Source organism: Archocentrus centrarchus, chromosome 7, assembly GCF_007364275.1.
Source record: "Archocentrus centrarchus isolate MPI-CPG fArcCen1 chromosome 7, fArcCen1, whole genome shotgun sequence".
Taxonomy (NCBI): Eukaryota; Metazoa; Chordata; class Actinopteri; order Cichliformes; family Cichlidae; genus Archocentrus; species Archocentrus centrarchus.
In genome coordinates this window covers 27,156,595-27,173,255 of record NC_044352.1, presented here as the reverse complement: position 1 = coordinate 27,173,255, position 16,661 = coordinate 27,156,595, and the positions used below count along the sequence as shown (strand labels likewise).

General features: G+C 41.6%; 1 protein-coding gene across 1 annotated transcript in view; it reads right to left on the bottom strand.

The window, feature by feature from the left end:
* The window catches only part of nphp4 (nephronophthisis 4), a 171,704-nt gene that overhangs the window by 34,585 nt on the left and 120,458 nt on the right, over window positions 1–16,661 (bottom strand). Inside the window, exons 16-17 of the mRNA XM_030733604.1 lie at window positions 5,832–5,992; window positions 4,391–4,574 (exon numbers count right to left, since the gene is read on the bottom strand). Coding sequence (XP_030589464.1) covers window positions 4,391–4,574; window positions 5,832–5,992 — 345 coding nt within the window. The remainder of the gene's footprint in view (window positions 1–4,390; window positions 4,575–5,831; window positions 5,993–16,661) is intronic.

Here is a 16,661-nt window from a genome sequence, read left to right as displayed (position 1 = left end):
TGTGAAACTGCCAGACACACACACACACACACACACACACACACACACACACACACACAAAAAAAATCTCCCTTTAATGCATTTTTCCCTCTGTCTGTATCTCCATTTGCCTCCAGAGTTTATTGTGGGTTTACCAGATGAAATCAATAAAGCATCATTGTTTTCCTCCTGATACACCAGTCAATCCATTTCATGGGACGTGCAGGCGGTCGTCATGGTTTAAAGACTCCTCATCTGCTCCTATAGCGTTCTATGTGGGAGCGCTGTCATTCTTCCTAATATACTGCAGCAAAAGCAAACCCTGAATGCTCCAGTCATGATTTCACAACTTTCTATTATTCAACTAAGCCACTTCCTTTTGTCCTTTATGACGCTATTAATAAAAGCTGCTTTATAGAATGATTGAATAGGCCTGCCAGCTTATATCATTACCATTTAATTAATTACTTGTCAATCCCACCTTGTGATAATTAAAAAGGATATCATTCAGTGTTTCACTCTTTTTCATTTGGAAATGACAGTATGCCACTCATTTTTTCCAATAAAGCCTAATTCTGATGAATTCCCAAAGGAGAGAAGTAAAGACATGATTAATAGCATGCTTGACTGAAACACATAAAATTAGAAAAGGGGGGAGAACAGTAGGTAGTCAGGACTGTGTTGCTTGTGAATTATAAAAGGCATAGGGGAGGATAATATAATGACAAATGTATATCATATATTATTTATATAAATCATATTCTTTTCACAGTAGGATCATGAATGCAGAAAATATTTTCAAATTTTATCAGTACTAGAAGAGTCGTATGATTCCCACCCTTGTGCACGTTTGATAAAGTGTATCAGTGATATACTCTACCTGTCCGCCTCTCATTTCTGCCTTTGTTGCTAGCAGCCTGTTACAAAAACATATCATTTGTTCCCAATGCTTTAGTTCACTCAGTGGCAAATGCCAAATATAACACAGTTTGACAGACATAAAGTAGCATTTTTTCACCAACGAAGTGATTCCTAAAGAGCTATTTGCTGAAAACTTGTATATATCTCATCATTTGACCCCTCAGGTGACTCATCTACTGTTTGTTGAAGCCTCATCAGAAACAGTCTTGGTGGAAGGGCAGCTGTTGAGAAGCCATTCTTAAGAAAGGGAAATGGGGAGAAAAGGTTGAGGTATGACAAATTACACAAGAACCGGAGTAAGAATCAGTGGAGGTCTTCAAGCTGATGAATCCACAATTTTTAAAATGTTGGTTTAAATCATCCATCAATATATATGGACGGAGTTAGGCGAGAGGTACAACAGTGAATGTTGAGGCTCTTGTCAAGATTCTGAACTCAAAAGTGCCCTCAGATTTTGATCCACCATACAATACCAGCTTCATTTGTCAGCATGACAGTGATCCCAAACACACTGGCAATACAGTAAAAACCTGGACAGAAAAACGCAGAATGGAACATAGATTGGCCTCCCCAGAGCGCGGACCTCAACATTACTGAAGCAGTGTGGGATCATCTTGACAAAGAACAGAACAAAAAAGCAGCAACATCCAAAGAAGAGCTTTGAATGTCCTACAAGAAGCCTGGAGAACCATTTCTGAAGACTGCTTAAAGAAATGACAAGAAGGCTGCCTGAGAGAGTTCAGGCTGTGTGGGATAATAAAGGCAGTGATACTAAATACTGACTTAAAGGTTCATTAGAATTATACAAACCCTGTTTTTGCCTTATATTCTGTATTTCCATGCAAGTTTGCACATTTCAATAAACTGTACCTATTTCCCAGTTTCCTAGCAACATCTAAAGAAACGAGAGGTGGCTCGAGACTTTTGCACCGTACTGTGTCAGTCAGATCATTTCTTTTCTGTCACTGTCTGTTAATGTATTTATTAAGATGATCCCTTCCTGTGTATGTATCAAAATAAATACTTAGCAGCAACAGGGGGCAGCATTTATGCATGCAACTCAGTGTCTGGCTTTTAATGTGAAACATTTGTGAAGGAAATGTTGAGCGTCACTGGCTGTACCTTAAGAGCAGTAATATTTTATAAATGGAAACTTCACTAGGAAGCAGTGCAACTGGAATTACACACTTTTTCTGCAAGAGAGGAATCTCAGTGCAGTAGAGTAGTTGATGGCTCTTTGTGTGAATTAGACTCTTCTTCTTATTGTTTTGATAAATTTCAACAGCAGTAACAGCAGTTTTCCTCAGAACCAAATGAATGATGATAAAAACGCAGGGTTGTTACAAAAAAAAAAACATAACGAGGGACGTGGCTACTGTTTAAGAATTTACCACATACATGAGACCACTGAACACCATTTTATAATAATGCTTCACTGAAAAATTTCTGCTGCTGCCACGCACGCCTCCATCATTGACATTTTCAAGCAACTTTCCTTCACCTCTCAAGCTGAAATCCAGGAGCTGCAGCTGCACAGTATCACCACAAGTATACAGCCTGTCTCTCAGCTTGGCCAGTGGTCCTTTGTTGAGCCCATGCAGTGGGGATTTAAAGGTAGGAAAAATGTCCAATCCATATAGAAGCCTTGTAATCCTTCCACTGAACTTAAAAATCAGAAAAATTGTAGTTCCAGGGCTCTCATATTATATCAGTGATATACTCTACCTGTCCGCCTCTCATTTCTGCCATCCTGCCTCATCACACAACCTGCCCACGCTCCGTTACACCTGTCTGTCTATATGTCTGTGAGTACAAGAGTGCCTGCCTTTCAGGCATGTATGAATGGTTTGATATGCATTTATGCTTGTGTGTGTGCGTGCGTGCATGTGTGCGTGTCCTTTCCATCAAATGCTGGCTTCGCATCCTTCACCACCCACCAAATAAGAGTGCTGATTCATTATGGCTTGATGACAGACACTGAGAGGGAAAGAGAGACACGATGGATATTGGAGAGGTGAGAGCGGTAAAACAAACAGCCAGATAGAAGGTGGAAGCGAGTGTGTGATAGAAGGGTAAGAGGTAAATGGATGAATAAGAGAAAACAGGAAGACAGAGATAAAGAGCGAAGTGAGAAGCGAGAATGTGAGAAAGGCAGCGACAGATGGAAGTTGAAACAAAGAAAAGTGCGTGCGAGTACTCCCTCCCCAAATTGATTCTGACTGTCGGCCAGGGCGCCTGATGGATATCTGAGCCTTGATTGGAATTTACATGCCAGACACAACCCTCCTCCTCGCATCCCCAGCACACCTAATAACCCGCTGCGCTCTCAACCTGCTTTGAGTGATAAGCCCAATGAGAAAGTGCTGGCATATTTAGCCCTAACAATGGCACACCGAAGAGTTTCTAAGGCCCGGAGAAGGATGCATTCTTCTTGAGCGAGAGTATCGTTTCAAAAGTTGATTAATGGCAGGGAAGCTATCGTCAGCTGCCATCGTGCCGAGGGGCACGCCAGGCCCAAATTGGATGAGTGCAAAGGAAGAAGCAAGGTGTTCAATTGCTAGAAGAAGCGGAACTATCACATCAAGATATTTTTCCTTTGGCACAGCATTTGCTTTGCAAGCCTGTACACCTGTTTGCTGCTGTTGAAAATGGGAACTTTAAACAGCAGCAGCAGTCCTAGGGACTCACTGCCATTTCTCAATTCTGCACATCAGTGAGAGTAAATAGACAACATTACTTCATAATCTAAGGCTCCACTGGAATATGAACTGAATATAAAACACTCATAAATATTTCAGATGTAGAAGGGGGATTTGGGTGATACTGAAACTCGATTTTCCCATAAAAGCTAAAACAAATACTACTCTGTTTTCCAGGCTTTGCTTACATTTACCTTCACATTCTGAGAACGCAGCTACCGAAGCATTTGCACTTCATCGCATGCACTCACTCCTTTGTGTCCCTGTGAAAGCAGCACTAGGTGCAACCTTTAAAAGAGTGTGTGCTAATGGCAGCACAATTTGAGACCAAATAACTGGCAGGTCCAATGAATTCTTTCCGGTGCTTTAAGCATAGAGCTTCTTAAACCTGTTCCGTGTGTCCCCAGCAGAGCATAAGGATAAACGACAATATCAAAAGTCTCTCATATACAGGATATCCATTAACAGTCATGGAATACAGATCAGTGATTATGCAGAAGAGCCTAAGGTTGTTGCAGAATCATGAGATGGTTCTTCAATTAAAGGCACTGAAAGAAGACCTTGAATAGTGATCGTGTTGTCACACCTAAGGATATTATTTTGTTCATCATTCTCTGTTAGCCTTGTTACAGATGAAAAACGTAGAAGTTTGGCCCTTGCTACAGCTCGGCCACAGTTCCTTTAGAATATTTAAGACAATCGTTGCTTTACTTGTGATGTTGGCATTGCTGTGCCAACACACAAAGATACAACTGAGTGGCATAGCTGCAGTTGAGTCTTTCTGTACTTGCCGATGTTGCCTGTGCGTATATGAAGGCGGCCTCTGACGATGGTGTGAACTGTCATGGGGCTGGAGGCAGAGCGTCGACCCAGATCCGGGCTTGTCAGTAAGGTGTCCTCTCCCACGTAATCAGTGGTCAGTACCTCCACCTCATGAAGTGCCTGTACTGCTGATCTACCCTGACGCAACATGTACTGGGGATGCAAAATGTCACAAGAAACTGGTACAGTAACACTTTATAACTACATACTATTAGATATTGGTAAGAAAGCATTTGAAAGCATTACGGTACTCCTACATTAGTAAATATTAGTAGGTAATTCATAAACAGTTGTAAATGCTTTTTTTGTGATTAATAAGTTCATATAACGTGTTTAATGACAATATTTTCATACTTTATAAATGATGGATTAACTATTTCTAAATATATTATTACATCAAGTAAAAAACTGTTATTTAGGACCTGTTAATAGTTCTTGGTGTCAATTAAAATGTCTAAGTATAGAAAATGATTAAAAAATTGTAGATGCTATACATATAATGATTAAGTTATACTCTATTATTAGCACCAAGAGTGTATTAATAGAGGTTTTATAAATACTTGTTAATTTCTGAAATTCGTGGTTAATCCAGGCAGTTACCGGTTGTTTAAGTATTTTTTGTGACCTCGTCTAAAGTGAGGACTATTTATGCCTCACAAAGCCTTTACAAATGATTTCAGAGCTGCCTTAATTCTTCATGGCATAAATCCAACAAATTGCTGGAAACACTGCTCAGACATTGGTCCATACTGACATGACAGCATCACACAGTTGCCACAGATTTGTTGACTGCACATCCATGATGCAAATCTCTCAGACTCATCAGACCCAATAACATTTTTCCAATCTTCAAACTGTAGCATTGGTTTCCTGTTCTTAGCTGACTGGAGGGGCATACGGTGCAGTTTTCTGTGGCTGGAGCCAGTTTCAAGGTTTGATTTGCTGCACATTCAGAGATGCTCTTCTGCATACCTTGGTCGTGATGAGTGAGGTTTGTCTTACTGTTGCCTTCCTATCAGCTCAAAGCAATCTGGCCATTCTCCTCTGGGGTACTAGCAAGGTGTAACTAATGAAGTGGCCACTGAGTGTATATATTTATAGCTTGTAACTGCCATATTGTTTAAAAGGTTGTATTGTGTTTGTTCTGGCGTAAGACCTACAACAACCTTTATGAAATGCCTGTTTTGTGTATAAAAATTGGTTGTTTTTCTATCTGACCTTCAATAGTCTTTATCAGTTTTCTTGCCTGGTTCTCTCTATATAAATGTGACTGATGTGTAAAAGACTTTCTTTCCTTTGTTTATGATTAATTCCAGAGGTTTTTGAATATGTAAAAAACCCATGTTGTGGTTCTAACCATAATGGTCACATTGGACTATTTTCATAAGTTTGACCTCACAGGCTTTTTACCTTAAGCTCAATAGCAGTAGAACCTATGAGGAGCAAGGAGTCACTGTCCCAGATGTCAATGTGCATGGTGTGGAGGGCCAGATAGCGAAGAAACCAGCGCTTCTCTCCCGGCCTGAGGAAACTGTCATCTACTCTGAACTGCAGCTGCAGACCTGGAGAGCCTGAAAAAGGGAGAGAAGACTTCAAATATACAGTCTATAAAAGAAAGCAATAATGTTAACCTAATATGGATGTGAACACCTGAAATACAACAAAAGACAAACTGACAAGAAATATCGCTGCCCAAATATAACTGGACACCAGTTTATTTTTAACACCATAAAGAAAAGAAAAAAAGCCTGACATTATTGAATGTTTCCAGTGGAGTTTTCTTATAAACAAACTATTCTAACAAACCTGTTCAATGTATTTTCTTGACTAAATACAGTACTGTGCAAAAGTCTTGAATCACTCCTCATTTCTTTATCACCTGCTTCTAAGGAGTCAAACTTTCTTGTAATTTTTCGGTCTTGGGCAACAGTTTTCCAGGCTTTCTGGAGGTATTTATATAGTGCCAAATTACAACAAACAGGTGCTTTATATTGTAAGGTAAAGACCCTACAATAATTACAGAGAAAACCCAACAGTCAAAAGACCCCCTATGAGCAAGCACTTGGTGACAGTGGGAAGGAAAAAAATCCCTTTTAACAGGAAGAAACCTCCAGCAGAACCAGGCTCAGGGAGGGGCAGTCATCTGCTGTGACCAGTTGGGGCTGAGGGGAGAGAGACAGGACAAAAGACACACTGTGGAAGAGAGCCAGATATTAATAATAACTAATGATTAAATGGAGAGTGATGTATAACCAGAGTAAAAAGAGGTGAATGAAAAGAAACAGTGCATCATGGGAACCCCCCCGAGCAGCCTAAGCCTATTGCAGCATAACTAAGGGATGGTTCAGAGTCACCTGATCCAGCTTTAACTATAGGCTTTATCAAAAAGGAAAGTTTTAAGCCTAATCTTAAAAATAGAGAGGGTCATCTGTCTCCCTAATCCACACTGGGAGCTGGTTCCTCAGAAGAGGGGTCCAAACCAACAAAGAAAATCATTGTCTCCAGCAGCTCAGAAGAGAGTGACATTTCCATCCCACTTAACGACACGACTGACTATGAGAGTTCAGATGTCCAGAATGATGATGATGATGATGATGGTGACAAGGATTTGTCTGCTGAGGCTTTGTAAAGTTAAACTTTGCGGGCAAAACCAAATCCTACAACTAGGCTAGATTGGTTGCGAAGGTTGATGGTGCCGACATCAATGCAAAGTTTCTAAGGCGAAGTAGTAAGAGGTCTGTGGATGGAAAGCCCATTTTCACTTTCAAAGAAAATGATGGAGTTATCCCTAGAGTAGATGTGCATAAGAAACCACCCACAACACAAAAACTTGGTGGGTTTTGCAGTCAATTTGGTCTTCATTTGAATTTAATTTTGTTATGAACATATCTTCGTGTGGCACTAGGCCTTGTTTAAGAAAAATGACCTTTGATGTGCTCATGTGGCGCAATAGGCTTGTAGAAAAGTGGCCTTTGATGTTGTAAAATAACTTTAAATAAACCTTAAATGAGTCATTTTGTATTGTATTTGTCTAGCTTTTATATAGCATTACAGTTTCTGAGATCAAAATATACTGGTATACGTCAATAATCAATGGCACAATTTACCCCAGTACATTCTCTCCAAATGCACAACTTACCCCACATTGGGGGCAAGTTGTGCCACAAGACCACTATTTTTCAGAAAGCTATATTTCTTAAATACCATATTTCAGATCCAAAGTGATTGTTCCCAGGGATGCACCACATTCTGAAATCTATATATATATATTTTAGTTGGAAGCATTACTATCATGGACTAGCTTTAAAGTCACTTAAAGTAAAAACTGGCACAACTCACCCCACTCTCCCCTGTTGACTTTCAAGCTCATTAGAATTGTACAAGCATTTTTTTTATATTATTATTATTATTGCCTTATATACTGTACTCCCATGTAAGTTTGCACAGTTTTCAATAAATCACTGTACCTATTATTATAGCAAAATATAAAGAAATAGGGGGTGGCTCAAAACTTTTGCATAGTGCATAGCATTGGTTCAAAATTTTAACGTCTTAAGAAACAATCACTTCTCCTTAGATGAGATTATGACATCTATAAAATAATAAAATCAATTGTTAAGAAAGATTTCTTTAGGTAACTGCTCTAGCCTACTGTTTCTACACCTTCTGTATCAGAAAAGAAAATCATGTCAGTAGGAATGATTCATGCCTCACTGACTGGAATTGTTTGCAGCAACAGCAACACTAGGATGTCAAGACAACTGTTAAAGCATAAAATCCTGTGCTTAGGGAGCCTGACCCATACTTGGGTATCAAGGTCTGGATATCTTTGTCTGTTGCATCAATTTTGACCTTTGACAAGTCAGTTGGAGGGAAACGTCACCAGTCTGACTGTTATGTTAGCCTTTCCTTCTATCCTGATGGTTTTTAATGTAGAGAAGGGCTATAATATCTGGAATCAGCTGTCAACCTTGTGGGCATTTCTAAACTGGTGCACTAGCCATCTACTGAATCAGAATCAGAATCAGAATCAGAAGGTTTTTATTGCCATATGGGTGAACAGGTTCACAGCATTAGGAAATTGCTGCGGTACTTCGTGCTTACAGAAAAAAAAACAAAAAAACAAATAAGTATAAAAACTATAAGACAATATACAAGTATACAAATTGCAAATATACAGAGATATTAGAGCTATAACTATAGCACAATATTACAAAATTACAAAATATACAGTGCAGAGACTAATTAAAAGATAGAAGAATGTAGACTATATTCCACTAATATGTACATCAGTGCAGTCAGACAGGTGCATAGACATAGGGTCATCAGCGTTTGTGGAGGGTGGTGGTAACAGTCTTAGGGTAATTGTTCATGAGTCCAACAGCAGAGGGGAAGAAACTGTTCTTATGGCGGGAGGTTCTGGTCCGTATGGACCGTAGCCTCCTGCCTGAGGGGAGAGGGTCAAAAAGTCTGTGCCCAGGGTGAGAGTGGTCGGCTGTGATCCGACCTGCACGCCCCAGTGTCCTGGAGGTGTACAGGTCCTGGAGAGATGGGAGGTTACAGCCAATCACCTTCTCAGCAGAGTGCACAACACGCTGTAGTCTCTGTTTGTCCCTAGTGGTGGCTCCAGCGTACCACACAGTGATGGAGGAGGTGAGGATGGACTCAATGATGGCAGTATAGAACTGCACCATGGTCCTTGCTGGCAAGTTGAATTTCTTCAACTGCCGCAGGAAGTACATCCTCTGCTGGGCCTTTTTGATGACAGAGGTGATGGTGGGCTCCCACTTGAGGTCCTGGGTGATGGTAGTTCCCAGGAAGCGAGAAGAGTCCACTGTGGTGATGGGGGTGTCAGTCAGGATGATGGAGGGTAGAGGGGCTGTGTGCTTCCTAAAGTCCACTATAATCTCCACTGTCTTCTGGGCGTTCAGTACCAGGTTATTGTGGCTGCACCAGGACGCCAGACGTTTGACCTCCATCCTGTAGGCCGACTCGTCCCCGTCTGAGATGAGTCCGATGAGAGTCATGTCGTCTGCAAACTTAATAAGCTTGACAGACTGGTGGTCAGAGGTGCAGCAGTTGGTATACAGGGAGAAGAGCAGAGGAGAGAGGACACAGCCCTGAGGAGTGCCAGTGCTGATGGTCCGGGAGTCCGAGACATTCTTCCCCAGCCTCACGTGCTGCTTCCTGTTCGTCAGGAAGTCAGTGATCCACCTGCAGATGGGATCAGGCACGTTCATCTGGGACAGCTTTTCTTGGAGGAGATCAGGGATGATGGTGTTGAAGGCAGAGCTGAAGTCCACAAACAGGATCCTGGCGTAGGTTCCCTGGGAGTCCAGATGCTGTAGGATGAAGTGCAGAGTCAGGTTGATGGCGTCGTCCACAGACCTGTTGGCTCTGTAGGCAAACTGCAGGGGGTCCAGAAGGGGGGCTGTGAGGGACTTGAGGTGGGACAGCACCAGACGCTCAAATGACTTCATGACCACAGAAGTCAGTGCCACAGGTCTGTAGTCATTTAGTCCAGTGATCCTTGGCTTCTTGGGGACAGGAACAATGGTAGCGGTTTTAAAGCAGACAGGCACGTGGCAAGCCTCCAGTGAGGAGTTGAAGATGTTCGTGAACAATGGGGCAAGCTCGTTAGCACAGTGTCTCAGTGTGGCAGGTGAGACACCATCTGGGAGTCATTAGGTCTGATGACTGCACAGAATCAGAGTGAAATGCCCAGGGAGTATAAAGCTATTTCACAAAATCAGAAGCTCTCCAGGGTTCCCATAATTCAAGACGATAATGGTACCTAACTGCCAAAAAAACCTCAAGAGTAATTTTATGAACAGTGGGATAAAGTCATGGCTTAATCAGCACTTTCACAATTGTCACTTTCCAACCTTTAAAGGGACTAATCACTCAACCAAAAGGTTTTCTGCTTCAGAGAAAATACTGAACACATAGTATGGGGACAGAAGCTGTTCTGAGAACTACATCAAGGCCTTGAACATCACTAAATATTGCACATTAAGTAGCGATTTGGATCGCATGCAGGGATGCGCACATGAGCAATTATTTTTGATTGAATCAGTTTAGGGTAAAAGCCAAGATCCAGTCTGAGAACGTAAAATGAATACTTTGTGGTTCTCTGGTAAAGATTGTGTGATACACAATCTTACATTATACACAAGCCCAAACCATTCCCACAACGGTGTGTTAATAATGCTGCATGTGTGTATAAAATGTGTGAGTAGGGGTGTGTGTGCCAACCTTATTCCCAGAATTCTCTCTCATAGAATCCCTATAAGTCTGTATCAAAACCCCACACTGTCTTTCTTCCCATAAGTTGAATGTGCAGAGAAGCAGCCAGCTGGATAGAAGTGGGGTAATGAGGACCTTTGGTGACAGCCCTGCTGTGTTTGAGAGACCAGCAAGCCCCTCTGAGTCTTTCCACACATGAAATGAAAGGAAAACTTTTCTTCTTTCCATCTTTCTTTTTCCTTCCTTCTTTTAAAATACACACACACACATACACACACACACACACACACACACACAGAGGTGCACGCACAATTCCTTAGTGCATGTCAGTATTCTCATGATGCACGCATGCAGAAAGAGCCTTTTGTGAGGCTACCAGAGAGCATTTCTAAGGGTCCAAATAGATTGGTTTGTTTAACCCTTTTACTCCGAATGCATCAGCCGTGGCACAACATACTTCAAAAGTGCCGCCATTCGTGGACTTCCAGCAACAAATACCGTAATACCCCTATATGGCTGTGACGTGCAATTTCTGGGCTTTCAGGAACCATTTGCATTTTTTCGATAGGACAAACAGTTGTGGAGTTACAGTAAAAAGCCAGCTGATCAACGTTCCTTTGATCAGCCGACTCCGCGCTGACACGCCACGTCTCAATCAGCTGTTCACCACTATTGAGGGCAAGTAACGGGCGCTTCAGCAGCGATCGCCTGGCGATAAAGGGCTACGACAAATACCTGCAATTATATGTTGGCCTGCAAAGGAATGCACTGATTCTAAACTAGAAGAGATCCTTAAAACCTCATTCCTTTTGAATCACTTACTTGGTTGATTTAGATTTAGATTTTTACAGTCTGATGACCTCCTAAATGAAACAATGACCCATTTTATCTATTTAATAGTTCTTTTTTCTTTCACAAGCTTTCAGTCACATCACATGATCTAAATTAGAAGAGGGAGTTTGCCTCATTGCTCTGGAGTTGTCTCAGGCGCTGGAAACATAGATATCATCTCGTGAATGTGTCCAACTTTATCTTATTATGTAACAAATAAAAAACCTTCTCTAAGGCCCCATGCTAGTTTTCCTCAGTATCATGGTCATAATTAATGAATGGAAATCTGGAGTCACTGATCTCTCTCCTGTAACTGACTTTGGACTCTTGTTCACAGTTGATGTTGTCTGTTTGTGTGAGATGAGTGAGATAAGCAAATAAGAAGACCTTTGAGTTCAATGTTTTTTGTGACATACATTATTTCCATGCTCAAGAGCTAACATGAGCTCTTTCAAGCAGTGGATGAACTAAGGCTGCATCTCTCATTATTTATTTATTTATTTTTACTTTTTAAATTTTCTATATACTTGTTCTTACATTTTATTTTAACTTAGTTACTTATTTCAATTGTGTGTAAGGCAGTCGCAAGTAAGAATTTCATTGCTCAGCATAACCACAGTGTTTTGCGGTGTACATGACAATAAACTTCTTGAATCTTGAATCCAGGAACAGTGTAATATGAGTATTATTTAGAAGATAGTCTAGGAGAGCCCAAGAATGAAAATATGGAGTTGGAAATAATAATCCCTGCTTAACTTTTAAATGATAATATCATATACTGTAGGAATATTCTGTTTCCTTCTTATCAAAATAGAAACGCCCATGAAATCATATTTAGATCATAATTAGACAGTGAATCTCCTTAATGAAAGAAAGTAAAATTTGGCTGGGTGGGCTGAAACTCCTTTAAACAGGTTGAAGATTACAGTGAATGTTTTATAGAGTTTTGCCTAGAATCTACCCACACTGCAGTGTTTTCTTTTCTGGTCAGATATCTAACAAGACATAAAAAAATTGAAAAACATGCCAAGTAGGGCAGGGATGTCAAATTCACTTTGACTAAGGGCCACACTGGAAGGTAAGAACCACATTATAACATTTAGTCAAGAAAAAAAAATAATGCATTCTGATTACAGTTCTACAGGGAGGCTACAATAGAGCCAAATCACAACAAACTGTCTCACAAGCCTGTATCTACAGCTGATGTAAAAGCTAAGCACAATACTGAATATTTGTTTTTGTTTGACACGTTTTAGAGGCTGTTTTGCAGGCCTGAGCATGAGAGCTCAATAACTGTTTCATTAAAAACATAAGGAAAAATAAAATATATTTTATCTTACACTTTACCTGTACCATAAAGCCTAGCTATCTGCCACGAAGCTGGCTGCCGATAAAAATCATGCCGTTACATCTCCATCACTTTGAGTTTGGCCTTGAAGAAACATAGTTGCACAGCTCTTCTGTTCAGGGACTTTCCGAAGCCTTTGTTCCCGGTCTACGGCTCCATACCTTTGCTGGTATGTGGATTCAGACATCAAATTATGTTCTTTGAAAACTGAAATTGTCTCTTTACACTCAGTAAAGGCATAGGTTACTCCATCTCCCACCTCAGCTGAAATTGTCTGCCTTCAGAACTAACTTCCCTTTTGGTGGCCTCCTGTGTTAGCATGTGCATGAGGTGTACACTGTTTTGCAGACAACTTCTACAACTGAGTGGGTCTAATTCAAATTTATTCAGGAAACCAAAGTGATATGCAGGCTGAATTAACCTTTTTGAAGATCTGACTTTGGCCCATGCACGCTGATCTGGTGCATGTTGACCTCCAATTCACATAACATAGATGACAGTGTCATTCTTACTAAGAGGGCAGCTCAGCCTTGTCTGTATATTCGAGAAACAGATGAAGAGAGAGGGAGGAAGAAGGCATTCTTGATATTTCTGTGCCTTTTCAGAACTCTTTTTCCTTTAACCTACACCTCCTCCTTCACCAATCCCTCCTCCTTCCATCTCTCCAACCACCCGCCAACTCTCTCCACTTGGACCATTAATTCTCCCAGCATGCTCTGGGGTTGTGTGCTGTGGACGGGTGGCAATGAGAGCACAGAAGGAGAGCGAGAGAAAGAGACAGAATGTGCTGTGTGTGTTTGTGCTCACAAGTGGGGAGGAACTGACAGATCTGGCCCAAGGGTTGTACAGGGTTGCGTGTGTGCAGCTAGACCTGCGGACGAGAGGCAGCACCCAACACATCTCCCCCCCTAACCTGGATGGGTGCTTGGTATGTTTACAGCAGGCTGGGCAGCCTGAACATCCAGGCAGGGATCAACAACTCACAAAAACACTGTGAGGGCTGCAGGCAAAGAAAACAAAGAGAAAGCACAGAGTGTACTGATAGATGTAGAAAGGACTGATGAAAATCGTAGATCAACAATTACCAATATATCTGCCTTTTTGTTAAAAAAAGATCAGCACCACTAAAGATTTCTCATGACAACATGGGTTATGATGCACTTAATTAATAATCCACAGCATTTTTAGATCAATACATTTATAAGGAAAGCAGCCCACACACTGCGATAACAGTAATTTTCAGAAAATGTCCAACTATATACTAATGTTAATCTGACACAGTGGGCAAGGAACTCTGACTCTTGTCTGTTGGGAGACAGTGTGGGTGTAAAGTGATAATGTTTTACAGCCACAAGTCTCCAAGAACAGAAATATACAACAAAATATTTGACTTTGCTAAAGGAGATTACTTTCTAGATCTAACTAAACCATCATCACTTTTGATATGCACATTCAGACAGTGTAATGCTACCAATAGCGGTATCTGAGAAAATGATGTGTTGTTCAGAAGGGATGGTACAAACAATATATTTGGCCATTTGTCCTCAGTTTTGACATTAAGCTGCCACACAAACAAAACACAAACGCCATACATATGCATATTGAGTGCCTACAATGCCCTTTATATTGGTGCACTGTTTGTGACACAAACTGATTTTGGTTTCATCTTAATGAGTAATACACATGCAAAAGAAAGAAAAAAAAACCCAGACATGTCAATCAAACACACAGTCTTGAGAAGAGTTCTAATCAGGAAGCAAATAAAAACAGCAGTGTGGGTGGATTCTGGCTGTGTGGGGATCTGGGATTATCCCTGTTAGATATTTACTAAGAAAAAAAACAACATAGATCGCATATTGATTTGTTGCTACTACTATCTGCTTAGATTCTCCACCACTGTGTCCCACTGCTGACTTTAATATTGTCTCTTTTTGAAGCCTCAAATTACTAATTAACACAAAGACAGATGATTGTAATTTCATTTGCTCTGGGCCAGTACTTTAATTTGTAATATCTACATGTTAACCATTTCAATTACTTGCAAATTGAGAAAAAATATTGAAAAATCAGCCACTGAGGCAGAACACTGTAGTTTATGCTTCAGTTATCTTCCATAATGTAAACGTTTGGTTACTGACGTAACCCCGGTTCTCTGAAAACCAAGTGAAATATCTCACTATCTCACTATGGGAAGCGCCCTCTGGTGTGACCAATCACAGAAGCTCCACTACCACCACGTCTGTCCTAGACAGACTGATCACTTTAAGGTCACGGGGTCTCCCAAACCCTCCCTGTCCCCACAACAGGAATCCTCAAAGTGTTTCTTCCACGTGCCCATGAAAGTAGGGCAGTGCCTCACTGCACCTACCTCACTGCACCATCCCTCAAATACACACCATTTACCATCATAAAGTGAGCGTGTGGAAGCAGCTCTTGCATTCTGAATTATCTCAATCACCCTCAGAGGGAAACAAGACTCATTTAAATTCAGCCTTTTATGTGGCAAGCCCAGAGAGCTAACCGCTCTGAACGCGGATGAAAAATCTGCCCTTCTGCCTCTGACACCAGGTCCCGCACAAAGGCAGTGGTCATGGCTGGCTGTGGAGCAGGCTTCTTAATGAAAAGAGGACAGGACATTGTGTGTTTTCACATGATGCAAACAGATCTAGGGACATCTGACCGAACCTGTCCCACAACTGGTGGACTATTTTGGGACTGAGTCTCTCCTCTCCATAGAGTAGACTCCCTCTGGAGATCAAATCCGTCTCACATATAGCTGTAGGGAGGACACCCAGTGCTGAAAATCCCACATCCTCAACAGTCACTGAGGGATCACCGAGATTACTGACACCATCAGCCCCATTAAATGCAAAGAAGTCCATAATGAGACCAATTTCCCTTTGGAAAAAAGAGCAAGGTGCTGGCGAAATTTCTCCACATGACCGCACGACAGAAAAGCCCAGAAAGAAGCTGAGTCTATTATGAGGCACAGATATTCAAAATTCTGAGTGGGAAATAGCGCACTCTTAGCACAATTGATGCTGAAACCCAAGCCAGACAGGCTGTGTAACAGCACCTGGGTGTTTTTCTCTGCTTTCTCCTTGCTGGAAGCACAAATTAGAAAATTGTCTAAATATGCAAACACTGAGCCCCGGCACCCGCGAGGGGTTCAGAGCCAAGCTTCGTGAGAACCCACGGTGCAAGTGCCATCCTGAATGAGAGGGTTTGGTACTTGTAGGCTATGCCATGAAAGGCGAACCTGAGGAATTTCCTGAATGCTGGGTAAATGCTTAAGTGGAAATAAGCAACCTGTAGATCTATCGATGTGAACCAGTTGCTCTGTCGAACAACATGTTTTGTGTTAACATTCTGAATGTTTCTGGGTCTGGGTTCGATTCCACCTTGGCCTGGGCCTCTCTGTGTGGAGTTTGCATGTTCTCCCTGTGTCTAGTCCAAAGACATGCAGTTCCTGGGGTTAGGTTAATTAGAGTGAATGTGAGTGTGAATGGTTGTCTGTCTTTTTGTGTTAGCCCTGCGACAGGCTGGTGACCTGTACAGGGTGTACCCTGCCTCACCATCCAGAATAACCCTTGACAGGTACCTGTGGCGAAACTAAAGCTTCATCTTTTTCATACACGCCAGGACAGCGGGCATGAACTGCTTGGCAGGTGCCTGACGAGCGGGCAATATTTTCCCTCCATATAGGTCCCTTTCCTCCCTCTGCTCATTCTTCACTGTAGGCCAGCTAATGTAAAACCTCGCTGCCACGTACCTACATATCTCATGTGGATCGACTTCGCGGGCAGATGGAGAGG